The 16,876-nt window shown below is 40.7% G+C and overlaps 1 protein-coding gene across 3 annotated transcripts in view; it reads left to right on the forward strand.

Annotated features, from left to right (window-relative positions):
- The window catches only part of arhgap35a (Rho GTPase activating protein 35a), an 84,217-nt gene that overhangs the window by 30,434 nt on the left and 36,907 nt on the right, over positions 1–16,876 (forward strand). For all 3 annotated transcript variants that reach the window (XM_055663655.1, XM_055663658.1, XM_055663659.1), the window contains exons 2-3: positions 910–990; positions 2,203–6,107. In XM_055663655.1, the coding sequence (XP_055519630.1) occupies positions 2,394–6,107 (3,714 nt within the window). In that variant the 5' untranslated portion in view covers positions 910–990; positions 2,203–2,393. The remainder of the gene's footprint in view (positions 1–909; positions 991–2,202; positions 6,108–16,876) is intronic.

The following is a 16,876-nucleotide window of genomic DNA, read 5'->3' on the forward strand; positions in this document are numbered from 1 at the left end:
GGGGGGGGGAAGCGTAAGCACGAGTTTCCAGAACCAAGGAAAACCGACCGCTCTCTTAAAGGACTTGCCGTACACTGTGCTAGCCGTCTTTAACCTTCCTGTTCATCGCGGATATCACCTTGGCTTTACACCATGTGAATTTCAGACAGCGCTCCCCCGCTTTCCCTGGCCTCCGCCTTTGTGTGTGTGTGTGTTCCGCGCTGATGGTCGATCCAGCTCATGGTTTTTCAGGCGAGTGCCCCTGAGCTTGAAGGTCGCAGACAGTTTGCTGAAAAGTCGCTTAAGTGGGACAGGCCCTTTAGTGACAGTGGGATATATTTCAAGAGAACTACAATTCGAAGCCTGAAAACAAAATTGAAATGAAATAAATTCTTGAAATTTGTGCAATATGCTGTATTTTGCCTTTACAATGTTGCCAGGTTTTTTTTAAAACGAACTGGAGTAGATAGCCTTCAGGGAAGATGAGCTGTGTCAGAAGAATTGTTTGGTGCTATGTAACTAGGATTAATTGCTTTTGGAGTACTTTGGGAGCCTTGCTAGATAATGATGGAGACATTGGAAGGCTAATTGAGCAGAGAAACAGGACATTCAGCCCATCAAATTTGCAATAAATCCTTTGTACTCTGTATTTTGTGGTGTATTCTCCTGTTGTGACCTTGCAGCTGTTCATTCTTGTTGCCACCCTTTTAACTGCCATTAGCATAGATAAAATATAGAAGATTTAAACGAGGAAGGAAATTGGATACAAATTTAATTAAAAGTTTAGCATTCGATCCTAATCCAGAAACAAATTTACTATGCATTAATAAAAATATCAATAACATTTCTGTGCATTTATCAAGAAAAACATTTAAAAGTTAAGTCAAGATATGGACAGTTTCATCTTCAGCTCTGATCTTTTCTTTTCAGCATGAAAGTTAATATTATGGATGGAAGATAATTGACCAGAAGTGATAACGGGCCAACCTTGTCCACAAACTGAGAGTAAAGGTAAGAATTTTGTGCTGTTTTTGGAATTCTATACTGGCAAATGTATGTTATGTTATGCTATTAATGTGCCCAATTGGCTCAGTAAGATTGCATGTGATACTAAAACATTATTATTCTGTACCTCAGAAAAATGATGCATATGGTCATCGTTCAAATTTCATATAAACTTGCAACGGTGCTGGTCCCAGAAGTGGATCTGCATTCACTTATTACACTCTACACACTTTTTAAACATCTCTACTCCAACAGCAGCATTTATTTCTCTATTTCGACATTGTGAACGGCTTAATTATAATCATGCATCATCCTTTCGCTGATTGGATAACACGCAACCAAAAAGCTATTAATTGTACCTTGGTGCACAATAATAATAAATTAAACTAAACTAAAATTAATAGATTAAATTAACGAGGGCTATTATGCAGAAGACCAAAGGGGCACATGAAAGCAGTGAGATTTGCTGAGACCTGATAAAGGAGAATGCTAGAAATGCCCAGTGGATCTGGCATTGACTGTGTCCATTTCTGGGAGCAGAAATATTGCCTGAAATTATTGAATTTGATGTCAAATCCTGAAGTTTGTAATGTGTGAGAATTGGTTGCAAAATTAGTGAACATCTAGTCTTTCTTGTTGACTAAATGGAGGTATGCTTTAAAACAGCTGCCCAAATCTGCATTTGGTTTCTCCAGCGTGGAGATCACTACATCTCAAGCACCTCATGAAATATATGTTGGAAGAAAAATGAATGGATTGCTGCTTCACCTTAAAGGACTGCTTTGGTTGTATGCATTGGGAGAAACCAAATGCGATGTCTCGCCATTATCAAAGATGTCCCCTTTGTCCTATCTGTTGCTTCCCCGACCCTCTACTCTCTCAAACTTAAAACTATTTTGTTTTCTCACTTTCGCCGTTCAGACGAAGCATCCTCGACCTGAAGCATTTGCTCTGCTTCGCTATCCTGATCTGTTCAGTGTTGATGGCCTTTTTTATTTTTGTACCTCATTGGTAAAATTGTGAGCATAATAATTGCACTTCAGAATTACCCTTTAATCTTCTGCAATAACTCATCGGCTTTAATTGCCGCCATGAATGCAAATTTGAAAAGACATCACTGTCATGTATCTTTTTAATAAATTCAGTTCGATGCATTGTACACTTAGTCTCCATTGCAATTCTATTCTAATGTTCCTTTGTCTTATTTTTCTTTTGCAGGGTATTATTGGGACCATCTATTTTTCACTGTTTGAAAGGATCATAATACTGGGGACCACGGAAATATCGGATCTGAATCTCATGTTGCTAAAGGTGTGTGTCTGTAACTCTGCGCTCTTCAGATTGCCAGGATATCTACAGTGGTACTGTACGGCGAGTAGGTACAACTACTAACATATCAGGATGATTGGATGATTATGATGGCCAAAAAACAGGATGTTCGGATCCCAAATTACAACATCAGTGTCGTGGGATTATCTGGGACAGAAAAGGAGAAGGGCCAGTGTGGAGTCGGGAAATCCTGTTTCTGCAATAGGTTTGTGCGCCCCAAAGCTGACGAATTTCACCTTGACCACACATCTGTCCTTAGCACCAGTGACTTTGGGGGCCGTGTTGTTAACAATGACCACTTCTTGTACTGGGGTGAGGTTGGTCGAACGGTCGAGGAAGGAGTGGAGTGTCGCATTCACGTGGTGGAACAAACCGAGTTCATCGATGATCAGACTTTTCAGCCTCACCGGAGCACTGCCCTGCAACCCTATATTAAACGTGCTGCAGCGACCAAATTGGCATCTGCTGAAAAGCTGATGTATATTTGCACTGACCAATTGGGTCTGGAACAAGACTTTGAACAGAAGCAGATGCCAGAGGGCAAGCTATTGATCGATGGTTTCCTTCTTTGCATAGATGTCAGCCGGGGCATGAATAGAAATTTTGAGGACCAGCTTAAATTTATCACAAACTTGTATAACCAAATAATAAAAACAAAAAAACCCATTGTGGTGGTGCTGACAAAATGCGATGAAGGGGTGGAGAGGTACATACGCGAAGCTCACTCTTTTGCAATGACTAAAAAGAATCTCCAAGTGGTGGAGACATCAGCCCGATCGAACGTCAATGTGGAACTGGCCTTCACTACTTTAGTTCAGTTTATAGATAAAAGCCGTTCGAGGCCCAAAATAATTCCATATTATGAAGCATTGAAACAACAAAGTCAGCTCATAGCTAATGCAAAAGACAAGTATGAATATATCATCAGCCAGTGTGTCATCCACTATAATGAAAGTTGGGCGAACGCCGCAAGGAAAATGAATCCAAAATCTGAATTCCAGGAGTATGTGCATCTCGAAGGAACTCCGAAGGCCAGAAAGTTGTTCTTGCAGCATGTTTTGATGCTCAAGGAGAGGCACATTGACCACTTAAAGAACAAGTACCTCAATAGACTTGTACTAGCTCTTGATGCCCTATTCCCCGATCTGAATGAGATTGAGAACTTGAACTGGTCTGTGGCACAGCAGAGGTTGAAAACCAAGCATGAATTTCCAGCTTGGTTCGTTGTCCTGAGTGAGACGCCATGGGATAAAACTGATCATATTGACAAGATCGATGACAACCGAATTCCATTTGACTTGCTGGCTGGGAGATGTGCAGAAGATCAATTCAAAAAGCATTTAGAAAAGCTGAAGAATGAAAGAAAAAGAGACGAGATGAGGAGGGCTTTTAAGGAAAATCTATCATCGTCACCCTTCATAACTCCTGGAAAACCTTGGGAAGAGGCTAGAAGTTTTGTTATGAATGAGGAATTCTATCAATGGCTCCAAGAGCAAGAATATCAAGATATTTACAGTAGGCACCAACGTGAGATAATAGATAAAGCCAAGGATCAATTTCAAGAATTGCTTTTAGAGTATTCCGAGTTGTTTTATGAATTGGAGTTGGATGCAAAGCCGAGTAAGGAGAAAATGGGTCTTATCCAGGATGTTCTAGGAGAAGAGCAACGATTTAAGGCACTTCAGAAATTGCAAGCTGAACGAGATGCTCTTGTGTTAAAACACATTCATTTTGTCTATCATCCAACAAAGGAGACCTGTCCAAACAGTCAGAATTGCATTGATAGCAAAGTTGAACAGTTGTTGGTTGCTAGATTTTATCGATCTTCAGACCGAAGTCATCTGAACTCTCATTTGGACTCTAATGCTGACAAACTCAATCTTGTACTGCTTGGCAAGGATGGGCTTGCACATGAACTGGCTAATGAAATTCGAGTGCTGTGTACCGATGATAAATACGTTCTTGAGGGGAAAATGTATGAGCTGTCACTACGACCAATAGAAGGCAACGTGAAACATCGGGTTAATTCTTTCCAGACCCCAACCTTTCAACCTCATGGTTGCCTTTGCTTGTACAACTCCAAAGAATCGCTGTACTACATAAAGGAGAGCTTAGAGAAACTGAAAGAATCAACTTTAGATCGAAGGGACAATCATTTAGCCCAGCTGCCTCTAACTCTAGTTCTGGCTTACAAAAGGGAGAGTGGCGGAGAAACTCTACAGACGTTGAGAAACCATGGCCAACAACTTGCCAACAAATTGCAATGTCTGTTTGTTGATGTCACTTCTCACAGTGTGGGTTCTGGACGGAATTTCAGTGAACTGCAAATCAATCAGGCTTTGAAAGGCTTGTTGGATACCATGAAACGCAATTTGAATCTAGTAAGTTTATCCCCAAGCATTAAAGACTTAACCGATGCAGATCTTCGAATAGTAATGTGTTTAATGTGTGGTGACATGTTTGGTGTGGATGAAGTTCTCCTCTCCATTATTCAGCCTCATTTTTGTAGTTCATTGCAGCCTGGGAACAGCAATTCAGTCATGCTTGAACTGGCAATTGGAGCAATGCGTAAGCGCATAGAGCTCTCTATTCTCTCCTATCATTCCTCTTTCAACATAAGGAAAAACCAGTTAGTCCATGGGTACATTATTTTTTACTTGGCAAGGCGCAAAGCTTCCCTAGCTATGCTCCGAGCTTTTCTGTCGGATGTGCAGGACATTATCCCTATTCAGTTGGTAGCGGTCAACGATGGAGCCGAAGTAACGGAGAGCGATGTGACACGAGACCAGCTTGAAGAAGGCCAGGAAATTGCTCAAGAGATCTGTGGCAAGTTTGTTAAAATAGCTGGAGGGCAGTCGGTTCAGCATAACGTGGACATTTTTGCCCCGTTTTTCCGAGATGCAGCTGAAAAGAAAATCATCGTTGAAGCTTCGCACATGTATGATAATGCAGCTGAAGCATGCAGCAATACAGAAGATGTGTTTGGCTTTTCGCCTCGGCCCAGCTCGCCCCTCAACAATTCAAATTGCTTTGATTACGACGAGGATATTGAAGGTCCACCACCTTATGTTGCACTACGTGATGAAACTTCCGCCATTCCAGTGATTAAAGACTCTAAGCTCTCAATGGACCTTGAAGGGAACGAGAACTACTTGCTAAGCTGCAGTCTTGGTTCTTTTGAGAGGCTGACTAGCAAAGTACCTCCTCCAGTAAAACCAAAGCCAATGGTACATTTCGACAAACTGATGAAGAAAATGGATTCCTCTGAGGGGAAAGAACCAGGTAGCAAAGAAATGCAGAGAAAGCCTTCAACTGTAAGCTGGGCGCCTTCTGATGATGGGTCCTTTACCTCCGATTATGCAGAGCCAATAGACACGTTGGTACGACCAAGAGGGGATGAGGAGAATATCTATTCAGTGCCGCACGACAGTACCCAGGGCAAGATTATAACCATCCGGAATTCTATTTCTGCCAAATCACAATCGAATGGAAGTGGTAATGGGTCTGATAGTGAGATGGATATCAGTTCCCTGGAGCGTCAGAGGAAACTTTCATCTGTCAGCAAACCATCATTGTACAGGGATCGGTCTAAAAAGTTAGGCAGGTTTGCAAGTTATCGCACAAGTTTCAGTGTTGGAAGTGATGATGAACTAGGCTCCTTGTCATCACAGAAGAAAGCAGAAGCTGATTCTCAATTGCCCAAGGGAGATAATACAACTAATACTTTTGAAACGGATGGAGATGAATCAAAGCGAGGGAAACTCCTACGTAGCTTGAGAAGGCCAACATCAAGGGTAAGATTTCTTCCTTTACTGAATTATTTCCAATAAGTTGTTTGCCAATGTATCTAGATTAGCCCTTTTGTGCTTAAGGCAGAGGGAGTGAATTGGATAAAGTTGTTATCAGTTTTTTTTTTTTCTTTAATAATCAGAGCCAAATTATTCCCAGGGTTGGATGAGATCTATTAGAGGATACTGCGGGAAGTAAGGGAGGAGATAGCTGGAGTTTTTTGTTAGCCACAGGAGAGATGCCGGAAGACTGCAGAATACCAAACGTTCCTTGAAGAATGGTAGTGAGTAATGAGTCGGAGGTTGCTGAACCTTAGCTCAATGGTAGGGAAATGAGTGAGGAAAATCCTAGGGAGGGATAGGATACATGTACAATTGGAAATTTAGAAGCTGATCAGGAATAGTCAGCATGGATTTGTGTGGAGAAAATGTCACAGAGAATGATTGATAGACTTGGTTTGTTTTCCCTAGAGCAAAGGAGGCTGAAAGAGGTACATCAAATTGTATACGATATAGAATAGGATAATTGGATGAAAAGTGTTAATGGTAGTGGTATCAAAAACAATTGGACGTGTGTTTAAGATGCACGGAAGAAGTTTTAAAGGAATTTGAAGAAAATACTGCTACATGGATGACTAATATGGGTAGTATTATAAATGGTGAAGATGGCTGCAGGCTTGTGATCAGTTGGGCAAGTGGGTGGAGGAATGGTTAATGGAGTTTAATGCGGATAAGTGCAAGGTGTTGCATTTTGGGGAGTCAAACCAGGCCAGGTTCTTCACAGTGAATGGGCATGTCGCAGAGCAGAGGGATTCTGGAGTACGGGTACATGGTTCTTTGTCAGTGGTGTCACAGAGTCACACATAGAATGAGTGGTCAAAGAGGCTTTCGCCACAAGATGTTAGTGAGGCTGCATTTGGAGTATTATGTTCAGTTTTGGCCATCTGTTAGAGGAAGGATGTTACTAAGCTGGGAAGAGTAAAGAAGAGATACGAGGATATTGCCACAACTCAAGGGCCTGAGTTGTAGGGTGAGGTTAAGAAGGCTAGGACATTATCCTTGGAGTACAGGATGGTGAGGAGTGATGTTGTAAAGGAATCAAAGAATGAATGAATAATTTTATTGGCCAAGTAATCACATACAAGGAATTTGCCTTGGTGCTCCGCCCGCAAGTGACAACAGGACAACAAGTATATAAGATAATAATGAGGCTGAATAGAGAGAGTGAATGCTGTCTTTTATCCAGAGTAGGGAAATCAAGAACCTGAGGACATAGGTCTAAGGTGAGAGTTGAAAGATTTGTTAGGAATCTGAGGGGCAACTTTTACACACGGAGGATGGTGGGTGTATGGACTAAGCTGCCAGAGGAGGTAGTTGAGGCAGGTACTATAATATTTAAAAGACATTTGGACAGGCACATGGATAGGAAATGTTTAGAGGAATATGGCCAAACATGTGCGGGTGGGACTTGTTGCAGATGCGGCATCATGATCAGTTGGGCCAAAGGGACTGTTTCCGTGCTGTATTCAACATGATTCTACATGGAATGGCTAATACCTGGAACACTGCCAGAGGAGGTGGTGGAATCGGATGCCATCACTGTTTAATACAATTTTATACAGCCACTCTAACAGGAAGGTATCAAATGTTGTTATTCTAATACAGGCAAGTGGGACTAGTGTAGATAGGTAAAAAGATTGGCTTGAACATGGTGGGATGAAGAGCCTGAATCCGGTTATAACACTTTGGCCATGTACTCTTTCCTTTAATGTGGTTAGTTTTTTTTGTGATTTCATTATTGTTTTAAAATTCCGCCACAGTTCTAAATGCACTATTACGTTTAACTTTTCCTTGGTACGCTCCATTGAACCAGAAGAGATTCTCACATGTTTCATAAATAGCATTCCTCAAAACCGGTTCTGTATGTACCTGCAGAATTTCAAACTGCATAGTTCAACTCCGTCTCGCTGTTGGTAGAGTAATTTGAGCCGATTGCTTGAGTATCACTCTCGAAAAATATAAGGGAAGCAAGATTATCAACTTGTGCTGTTTCTCCTGCAATGTGTTGGTACAACAAGCTCACCACACTAACTTTCACCTATCAGCAATATCCCAACACTTCATATTGGCAATAATAAGTAAACCATGGACACTTAGCCACAGGAGAAAAAAAAAAAGTGGCTCGGGACTAAGTTCTGTCAAAGCAATTTAGTTTTCAATGCGATTATAGCCTTGGTATTGAAAACTATTCAGACTTAAGAGATAGTGCTGAAACGGGACTTCAGCCCACTGAGTCTGTACTAACCCATGATCACCCAATACACTAGCATTGTCCTACACATTAGGGGCAATTTACAAATTTTACCAATGTAAATTAACCTACCAACTTGTACGTATTTTGAGTGGGAGGAAACCGGAGCCCCCGAAGACAACACCCTTAGTCGGGATCAAACCCAGGTCTCTGGTGCTGTAACGGAGCATCTCTACTGCTGCGCTTCTGTGCCGCTGGTTAGAATGTTAGATGATTAAACAGTTCAAGGAATTTGCCTTTGTCCTGGCCTGGAACTTGCGAGCTCTAGTAAAAATGCAAACATATATGCTGTGATGGGTGACTCATGCTCTGTGTAGGGTTTTAAAGGATGGGTGACCTATAGAGATAATTGTTGTGATCTTCCATGGAATTGGCATAGTTACCCATGAAAAGCCCACTAACGGGCACTCTCCCCATTAACTGAGACTAACGGATTTTTTTAGAATAGAGAATAGAGATAAAAATGTTCTCGCTGCCTCTGATAGACTAACTCTTGTAATAAGAGAGTTGCCCCAGGTGATCTGTTGCCTGCTTCTAGTGTGTAGAAACTTTGTCAGATGGTTTCTTACATATAGGGGCCATAATGATGCATAGTACATCATTTGTGGCCTCACATCATTTGTTACCATCGTAACAATATCACCTTTTGTTTTCCTTCAAACTCCAATCCTCCTGTGAAATAAAGGCCAAATTGCTATTTGCCTTTGCTGCAATTGCCTGTCAACATTTTGTCATTTGTGCACAAAAATGTGCAGAATCCTTTGTGCTTTGCTCGCATTCAATCTTTCTCTATTTAAAATCTCTTTGGATTCTTTTTACCAAAGTGCACTTTCTCTCAATAGCCTGCATTTGCCAAATGTTTACCCACTCAATCAATAGCAGAGCCCTAATATCCTCAGTACATCTTTCCCATCCATTTTTGTATCATTTGTGAACTCTCCTCCTCATCCTCCCCCACCACCGCTTCCCTGGTCAGTAATATAACATGAATTATTCAGGGTGCAGAATTAATCTTTGTATGACACCACTTCTATCCTTACAGCCTAATCATTCTTATTTGCAGATTTTGTTTTCCAAGCAATAACCAATAATTAATCAATGCTAACACATTTCCATAATACCATGTGCCCTTATGCATCAGCCTTTTGTGTTGCACTTTGTCAAATGCTTTCTAAAAATCCAAATACACCGTATCTACGTTTCCCTCTGTCCACTCTGCTTGTTACATCCTCCAACAGGATTTTCTTTTCACAAAATTGGTTTGATTTTACTAAGTAACTAGCTATTTCTTGACTCCATTTTGCCAACAGTAGATGTTTGGCTAATAAGTCTTTTTTTTAACATTTGATGTGTATCACAAAATCCCTGCCACTGAGTTTTGAAAACACTCAACCAATTGCTCCACTATCTATCTTTCTTTAAAACCCTTCCATTAAGGCCATTGGCACATGGCAACATGTCAACCTATAGGTATTTTAATTTTTCTCATGTTGTTACCTTGGATAGATTGTAGTGATTGATTGTTACAAGTTTTTCAGTGTTTCAAGCTAGTTCATCTGATTGATTTTGGGAAGTTTGATTAGTCCTCCACCATAAAGACCAATGCAAGATATTGAGTTGAATTATTTGTATTACCTTTTCCCCCTCAGTTGTGCTCTCTGGAGGTCCATAGTTACCCTCTTTTATATCTAGAAAACCCCTTGCTGGTTTTTTGATAGTACATATGCCACTTTTTTTTCCTCATCAATTTTCTAGTTCCTTAAGTCTCTTGCTGGTGGCTCTCATGAAATTCCCAGTGTTGTGGTCTAACACGACCCTGTGCCACATTATGTGTTCTAGTTGTTAATTAAATGTTTTTTCTTGATTTCCTTTGTTACGGTTTGAAGGTTCATTTTTCTCCTGGGACCCCCTTTTTTAATTGGGATACAATTCTGCTGAGTGTTATGAATTAGCTGTTTAAATTCTGCCTATGCTCATCTACTGACCTCTTTCTTTCCCCCCCCCCCCCCCCCCCCCCCCCCCCCCCCCCCCCCCCCAGCCTAAGTGGGCTGTTGGTATGTATCCTGGGTCTTTGGGCTCAAAAATGTTTTCAGAATTCTACCATATTGTAATCCCTAGGAACTTTTAATGCACATCTTTTTATTAATCCTACCTCCTTACACATGACCAAATATAAACTAGCCCATTTCTAGGTGGGTTCTGTAACATTGTGCTATAAGAAGCAACCCCTGGCACAATCCACACATTCTTTCATTGTACCCCCGACAGTTTGATTAATCCAATAAGTGAGCAGATAATTGCAGTTTTTCTCACCCACTGTTGGCATTTCCCCACTTGTATTGTCCTATTTAGAAGCAGCACTTGGGGGTCTATAGACTGCTCTTATCTCCTGCTTCTTTCCCCTGCTGTTTGTTATTTCTACAGAGAAAATATGTTAAGGCTCTGGTGTGGAGATCATTAGCATCCTATAAACCCTTTTGTTCTTTAACGATACTGTTTAAGGACAGTCTAATTCACATAAGCGGAGGTTGAATTTAGTCAATGGAACCACGAGCAGCATTATATTTTGTGGTCTCCGAACAGCAGTCTCAGGAAGGGTTCTGACACAAAATGTTGCCTATCCATGTCCTCCAGCGATGCTGCTTGAACCGCTGAGTTAATCAAGCAGCATTAGAAAATGAGATTGTAAACATGAATTATCAGGATCCAAATCTGGAGCCAAATTGGAGTTTAACTGAGCTAAACGTAATTTTAGAATATTGAGTGTCATCTTTAAAGTGTCCGATTAATTTTGGGATGAATTTTTGAGGTTTTGTAACATTCTCTTTCTAATTGTCCATCCATTAAGTTCTCCATGGTAGAATGTGTAACGGTTACCAAATTATTTTTTACTTTTACTCGTAATATCTGTTTCATGCCCGTGCAATATTACATTTTTCTGTGATACTATCTCATTCTTGACTGATGGTCCTTGAAAACCTTATAATAGTGTTTCATACGTTTATGGTGTCTTGGAAAGTTATTATTTCAAATAATTTTCTTAAAAGGCCATGTGGTAGATTAGGCTAGGTCCAATATTTCCCACGAGATAACTGCATTTCCAAGTAATGCTGTGTGATTTTTATAGATGCTGTCATGGTTTGTGCTGAGCTGGACACTACTACCTGCACTGTAAGAAGGAACTGCAAATGCTGGAAAATCGAAGGTAGACAACAGTGCTGGAGAAACTCAGCGGGTGCAGCAGCATCTATGGAGCGAAGGAAATGGGCAACGTTTCGGCCTGAAACTTTGGCTATTTCCTTCGCACCATAGATGCTGCTGCACCCGCTGAGTTTCTCCAGCACTTTTGTCTACTACAACCTGCACTGACTGGTCACATTCCGCATCGCCTGCCATTTAGCCAGTACACACATAATGCAGGAGTAACTCAGCGGGTCAGGCAGCATCTCTGGAGAGACAGAATGGGTGACGTTTCGGGTCGAGACCCTTCTTCAGAATGAAAAAGAGTCTCTACCCAAAATGTCACCCATTCCTTTCTTTCCATTCTTCAGACAGGAAGGATCTGGACCCGAAACGTCATCCATTCCTTCTCTCCAGAGATGCTGCCTGACCCGCTGAGTTTAGTGCCTACCTTCGATTTAAACCAGCATCTGCAGTTCTTTCCTACACACTTAGCCAGGACAAGTCCATGTGATTGGTCTTACTAGCTGAGCATGCCCTGGAGCGAACGCTACAGCCCTCTACGGCAGGTGGGCTTTGTCTGATGTAATGGGTCATGTGAAAGAAAGGCAGAAAATGCCGGAGTAACTCAGCTCGTCAGGCAAACAGGGATAGGTGATGTTTCGGGTCGGGACCCTTCTTCAATTTAGTCTGAAGACTTTAATCTGAAGAAAGGTCCCATCCAAACATGTTACCTTTTCATGCTCTCCAGAGATGCTGCATGATCCTCTGAGTTGCTGCTGCATTTGGTGTCTTTGGTAAAGCGACATCCTTGTTATTACATAATGGGTACTTGGAGCCAAAAAAACCCTTCCAGAAACCTTCCTATCAAAACACTCATAATTTTTGTGTTTCTAAATATCCCCGATATTTAGAAATGTAACATTTTATTAATGTAAAATATATTAAAATTAAACAACTAAAACAACAAATATGTAACTTGCCTTTCTGCGTGCTCTCAACTGCAGGGCATATATCTGGCAGAGCAAGTCTGGCAGGGTCAGGACTTCCCCGTTCATGTGGGATTCCTGAAACATGCAGCCACTTGCATTAATATATGCTGACAAAATTCAGGAGAAAATCGAGGCATATAATCTCCGAAGGTGTAGCACTCTTTCAGCCGAGGCCCTATTTGCTTGTCATCTTTGGAGCTCAAATAAATGTATTTGCTATGAATGAAAAGTCATGATACCTGAGCTCCACCATTTTATTGAAACCTTGTCATAAAGCACAATTTCAATGGCAGTGACCCTCAACTTGCATGGAGTCAAACAATGAATTCTTCCAAGATAGACACAAAGTGCTGGAGTAACTCAGCAGTTCAGGCAGTATCTCTGGAGAAAAAGGATGGGTGATCTTTTAGATTGGGACCCTTCTTCAGACTCCTTCCTTGCTATGAGCAATGAGAACTCCATGCCAATGTTTTTTTTTTTTTTCAAATATAGCTAGCATAATCATTTAAATGTCTTGCAAACGTATCCAAGACTAATTAGGCTGTAACTGACATAGAAAAGAACTGGAATTGCATCTTTCGGCCTCTACATTACAGATGATGAACAGCAACTAAGGTATGTTAATCTCTGAAACATCTGGAAGACATTAAGATTAGAATGAATATTGTCATTCAATGAGAGCAATACTGTATCATGTATAATTGGAATTGTCCATTTGCAATGTGTGTTTTGAGCTTGTTTACCCTCATTTTGATTATGTTGTCAGTGCTGAGATATGCAAAGCAAAATGCAGTACTAGAGAAACTCACTGGGTCAGGCAGCATCTGTGGAGGGAATGAACTGACGATGCCTTGAGTTGGGACCCTTCAGAACCATATTTTGCTCAATATTCCAGTCTCTGCATTTGCTTCTCTCATGATCTTGTGGTCACAGATTTCTTATTAGATGGTGAAGGAGCAGGAGCATTTTCTTTTGGTATTCCTGGATAGTATAGCAAAAGTAGACACAAAATGCTGGAGTAACTCAGCGGGACAGGCAGCATCTCTGGAGATGGGATGGGTGATGTTTCGGGTCGAGACCCTTCCTCAGACTGGGAGGCAAAAGTCTCCATGTTCCATTCTGTGGAGCACTACACATTCACTTATGTACATTTCTGCTTAAGTCCTCTATTAAAGCTTGTTCCTGTTTTCCCATGTCGTTTAAAAAAAGCAAATTGACTTGGAACTGGGGCAATGTAACAGCTGCCAATTTAGTCTTTTTAAAAAACAAATGTTCAACAAATTCTAATAAAAGGCAGATAATTTTGCCATACAAATGCAATGTGAAGAGTGTGTGTGTGGTTCTCTTGTCATATGCAAGTACAGGAGGTATGAACTGGCTGTGAAAAATTCATGAGTGCCTCTGAGCTGGGCGATGGCCATTGATTAATACTGACTAATTGTATAATCTCATGAACTGACAGTTAATTGTATAATCTCACTAATATCTGGCAGTTTTCTCTTATTCCTCACTGTCTGCTTAAAATGTATTGTCTTCAACGCAGACATACGTCAGTTTAATTATAAATTTAATTGTTTATAATTTTTTTTAAAAGGCACAAAGTGCTGGAGTTAACTCAGCAAGTCAGGCAACATGTCTGAAGAACATGGATAGGTGATGTTTTGGGTCGGGACCCTGCTTCAACCTGAGAAACGTCATCATTTAATCATTCGGAGTAAGGCCTGACCTGAAGCATCACCTATTCATAATCTCCAGAAGTGTTGCCTGACTTGCTGAGTTACTACTGAACTTTGTGTCTTTTTTCTGTACACCAGCATCTGCAGTTCTTGCTACTACATAAATTTAATTGTTATCTGCTATTAACAAAATACTGTGTTTTCAGCATCTTTTCTGTGCTGCACTGAATATCCTTGCTGACTATTCACCAATCTATTAACAACTGTGAAGAACTGAATGCTGAATGCTTTTATTTCTTTCAAAGTGGTCTGAGTTAGAACAAAGATGTGTTTGGAAAAACAACTACACAAATCTGCAGGCGAGCCCTGTTCCGTGCAAGGCCAAAATTGCTGGGAAGACTCTAAATCTGAACTCAAACCTCGTGCCAAATTGATTGCTATAGTCCTATAGTTGAACACAGGAAACCAAGAAATACATGTGGCTCATGTGAGCGGCATGATGGTGCAGCGGTAGAGTTGCCTTGCAGTGCCAGAAACCCAGGTTCGATCCTGCCTACGGGTACTATCTGTATTAAATTAGTATGCGTTCTCTGTGACCTGCTTGGGCTTTCTCCGGGGGTGCAGATTTCCTCCCACACTCAAAAGAAGTACAGGCTAATTGGCTTGGTAAAAATTATAAATTGTCCATAGTGTGTTGGAGAGCGTCTGTGTACATGGATTGCTGGTCAGTGCGGACTTGGTGGACCGAAAGGCCTGTTTCCTCCTCGCTGTATCTCTAAACTAAACTAAAAAGATCCTGCCCATTATGCCTGCTCTGCTATTGAGATTATCGATGCCCTGATCATCGTCCTTCATTCGCTTCCCATAACCATTGATTTCTCATGCAGACCTTAAATCCCAGAACTACCTCATGCTCGGTCCCTTAATGGGGGTTAGTGCAGTTAATCTTATTTTGTGGATGAAGTCAGCATTACGTTTGCATGTCTTACTCTCATGGTGCAGACGTGGTTACTGAGGTCCAGTACTACAGAATACTTAGTCCCTAAAGAATGGGCCTCATCGTTAATATGTGTGCTTGGACTGATGACAAATTAGAAACTGGTTGAAACTAAATTGCTTGCTCTGCATTGTAGATGGTAATGACTTTTTCAGGTGACTCTGGAGATGAATTTAAATCCATTGGTTTTTGCCCTACTAAATTTACTGATGCATATTTTGCTCACTTACGAAGTTTGCTTTGTGAATAATTGTTCTGAGATCTTTCAAAGATTTAGCTATATTTTAAAAACCCTTTCAGTGGTGTAGTGGTAGAGTTGCTGCCTTACAGTGCCAGAGACCCTGGTTTGATCCTGACTAAGGGTTCTGTCTGTACAGAGATTGTACCTTCTCCCCTGCTTTACTCCCACATTGCAAAGATGTACAGCTTTTCAAGTTAAATGGCATCAGTACAGATTATAATTTGTCCCCGGTATGTAGGATAATATTAGTGTACAGGGATTGCTGGTCAGCACGGATTTGGTGGGCCAAACGGCCTATTTCCACGTTGTATCTCTAAACTAAACTAACCTCCACAACCCACCATGGTAGATTCCATAGAACACTGAGATTCCTGTACACCCCAGTTGTAAAGGCCCCCTTTTTTAAGGCTCATGGAAAAGTGGAATCAACTCAACATTGTCTTTGTCATGTCTCCTTATTTTATATGTTTCAGTATGATCAACCTCGTTCTTTGAAACTTCAAATGATACAGGTCAAATTTGTTTAAGCTGTTTTCCTGATGACACTCCTGCCTCCAAGCTAGTATATCCCTTCTGCATAAGAGGAGTAAACTAGTACACAGTACTTCAGGCACAATATCCTGTTTAATTGTAAACATTTAAAATAAAATCCAACACTTGTAGCATCTGCGTGCTAACTTTATTTCATGAACAATAATGCCCAGATCTATTTATTACTCACTTGCAGTTGCTTTTTATTTAAATGATGATCAGCCTTTTGATTCCTCACATTTTCCACTTTAAACTTAATTTGTCAGGTTTTTTGCCCACTTACTGATCTATATCCTGTTGTAGAGTCCATATGCCGTCCAAAATGATGGAATATTAGTGTATGTTTGTCGTTGAGACGCAATTTTTTACTGCGGAAAGGAAAAGGAATGGTATGTATAATAGCAAACATCTGTGCTTAGTGTAAAGTAACAATATTTTAGAAAAGATTTTCTCATTCAGCTGAAGTGACTTGTAGACTATTGTTGGCCCATTGGTGGTGTGTATTTTAATTTAATGCCAGCAGAGTGATATTGAATACAGAAGTAACCCATAAATCAAATCTTTTGATTTTTATTTTATGCCTTGCACTGCAGAGATGTTTACTGTGTCTAATTACCCAGGAATACTTGTATTAAGAGAAGGGCAAGTGCAGAAAAATCTCTCTGCATAGAACGTAATTCATTAAACATGATATAAGCTGCTTATGTCAACTTAAGCAAAACGTACTTGTTATCATTTATGACTGGACTAGTCATTACCATGTCCGAGATGTATTTAAAAGAGAAAGAGTGTTGGGAAGAGCTTGGTCATGCTTATTTGAATGCCTATAAAAATCTGCTTGTTCAGG

Source organism: Leucoraja erinacea, chromosome 38 (assembly GCF_028641065.1).
Source record: "Leucoraja erinacea ecotype New England chromosome 38, Leri_hhj_1, whole genome shotgun sequence".
Lineage (NCBI taxonomy): Eukaryota > Metazoa > Chordata > Chondrichthyes > Rajiformes > Rajidae > Leucoraja > Leucoraja erinaceus.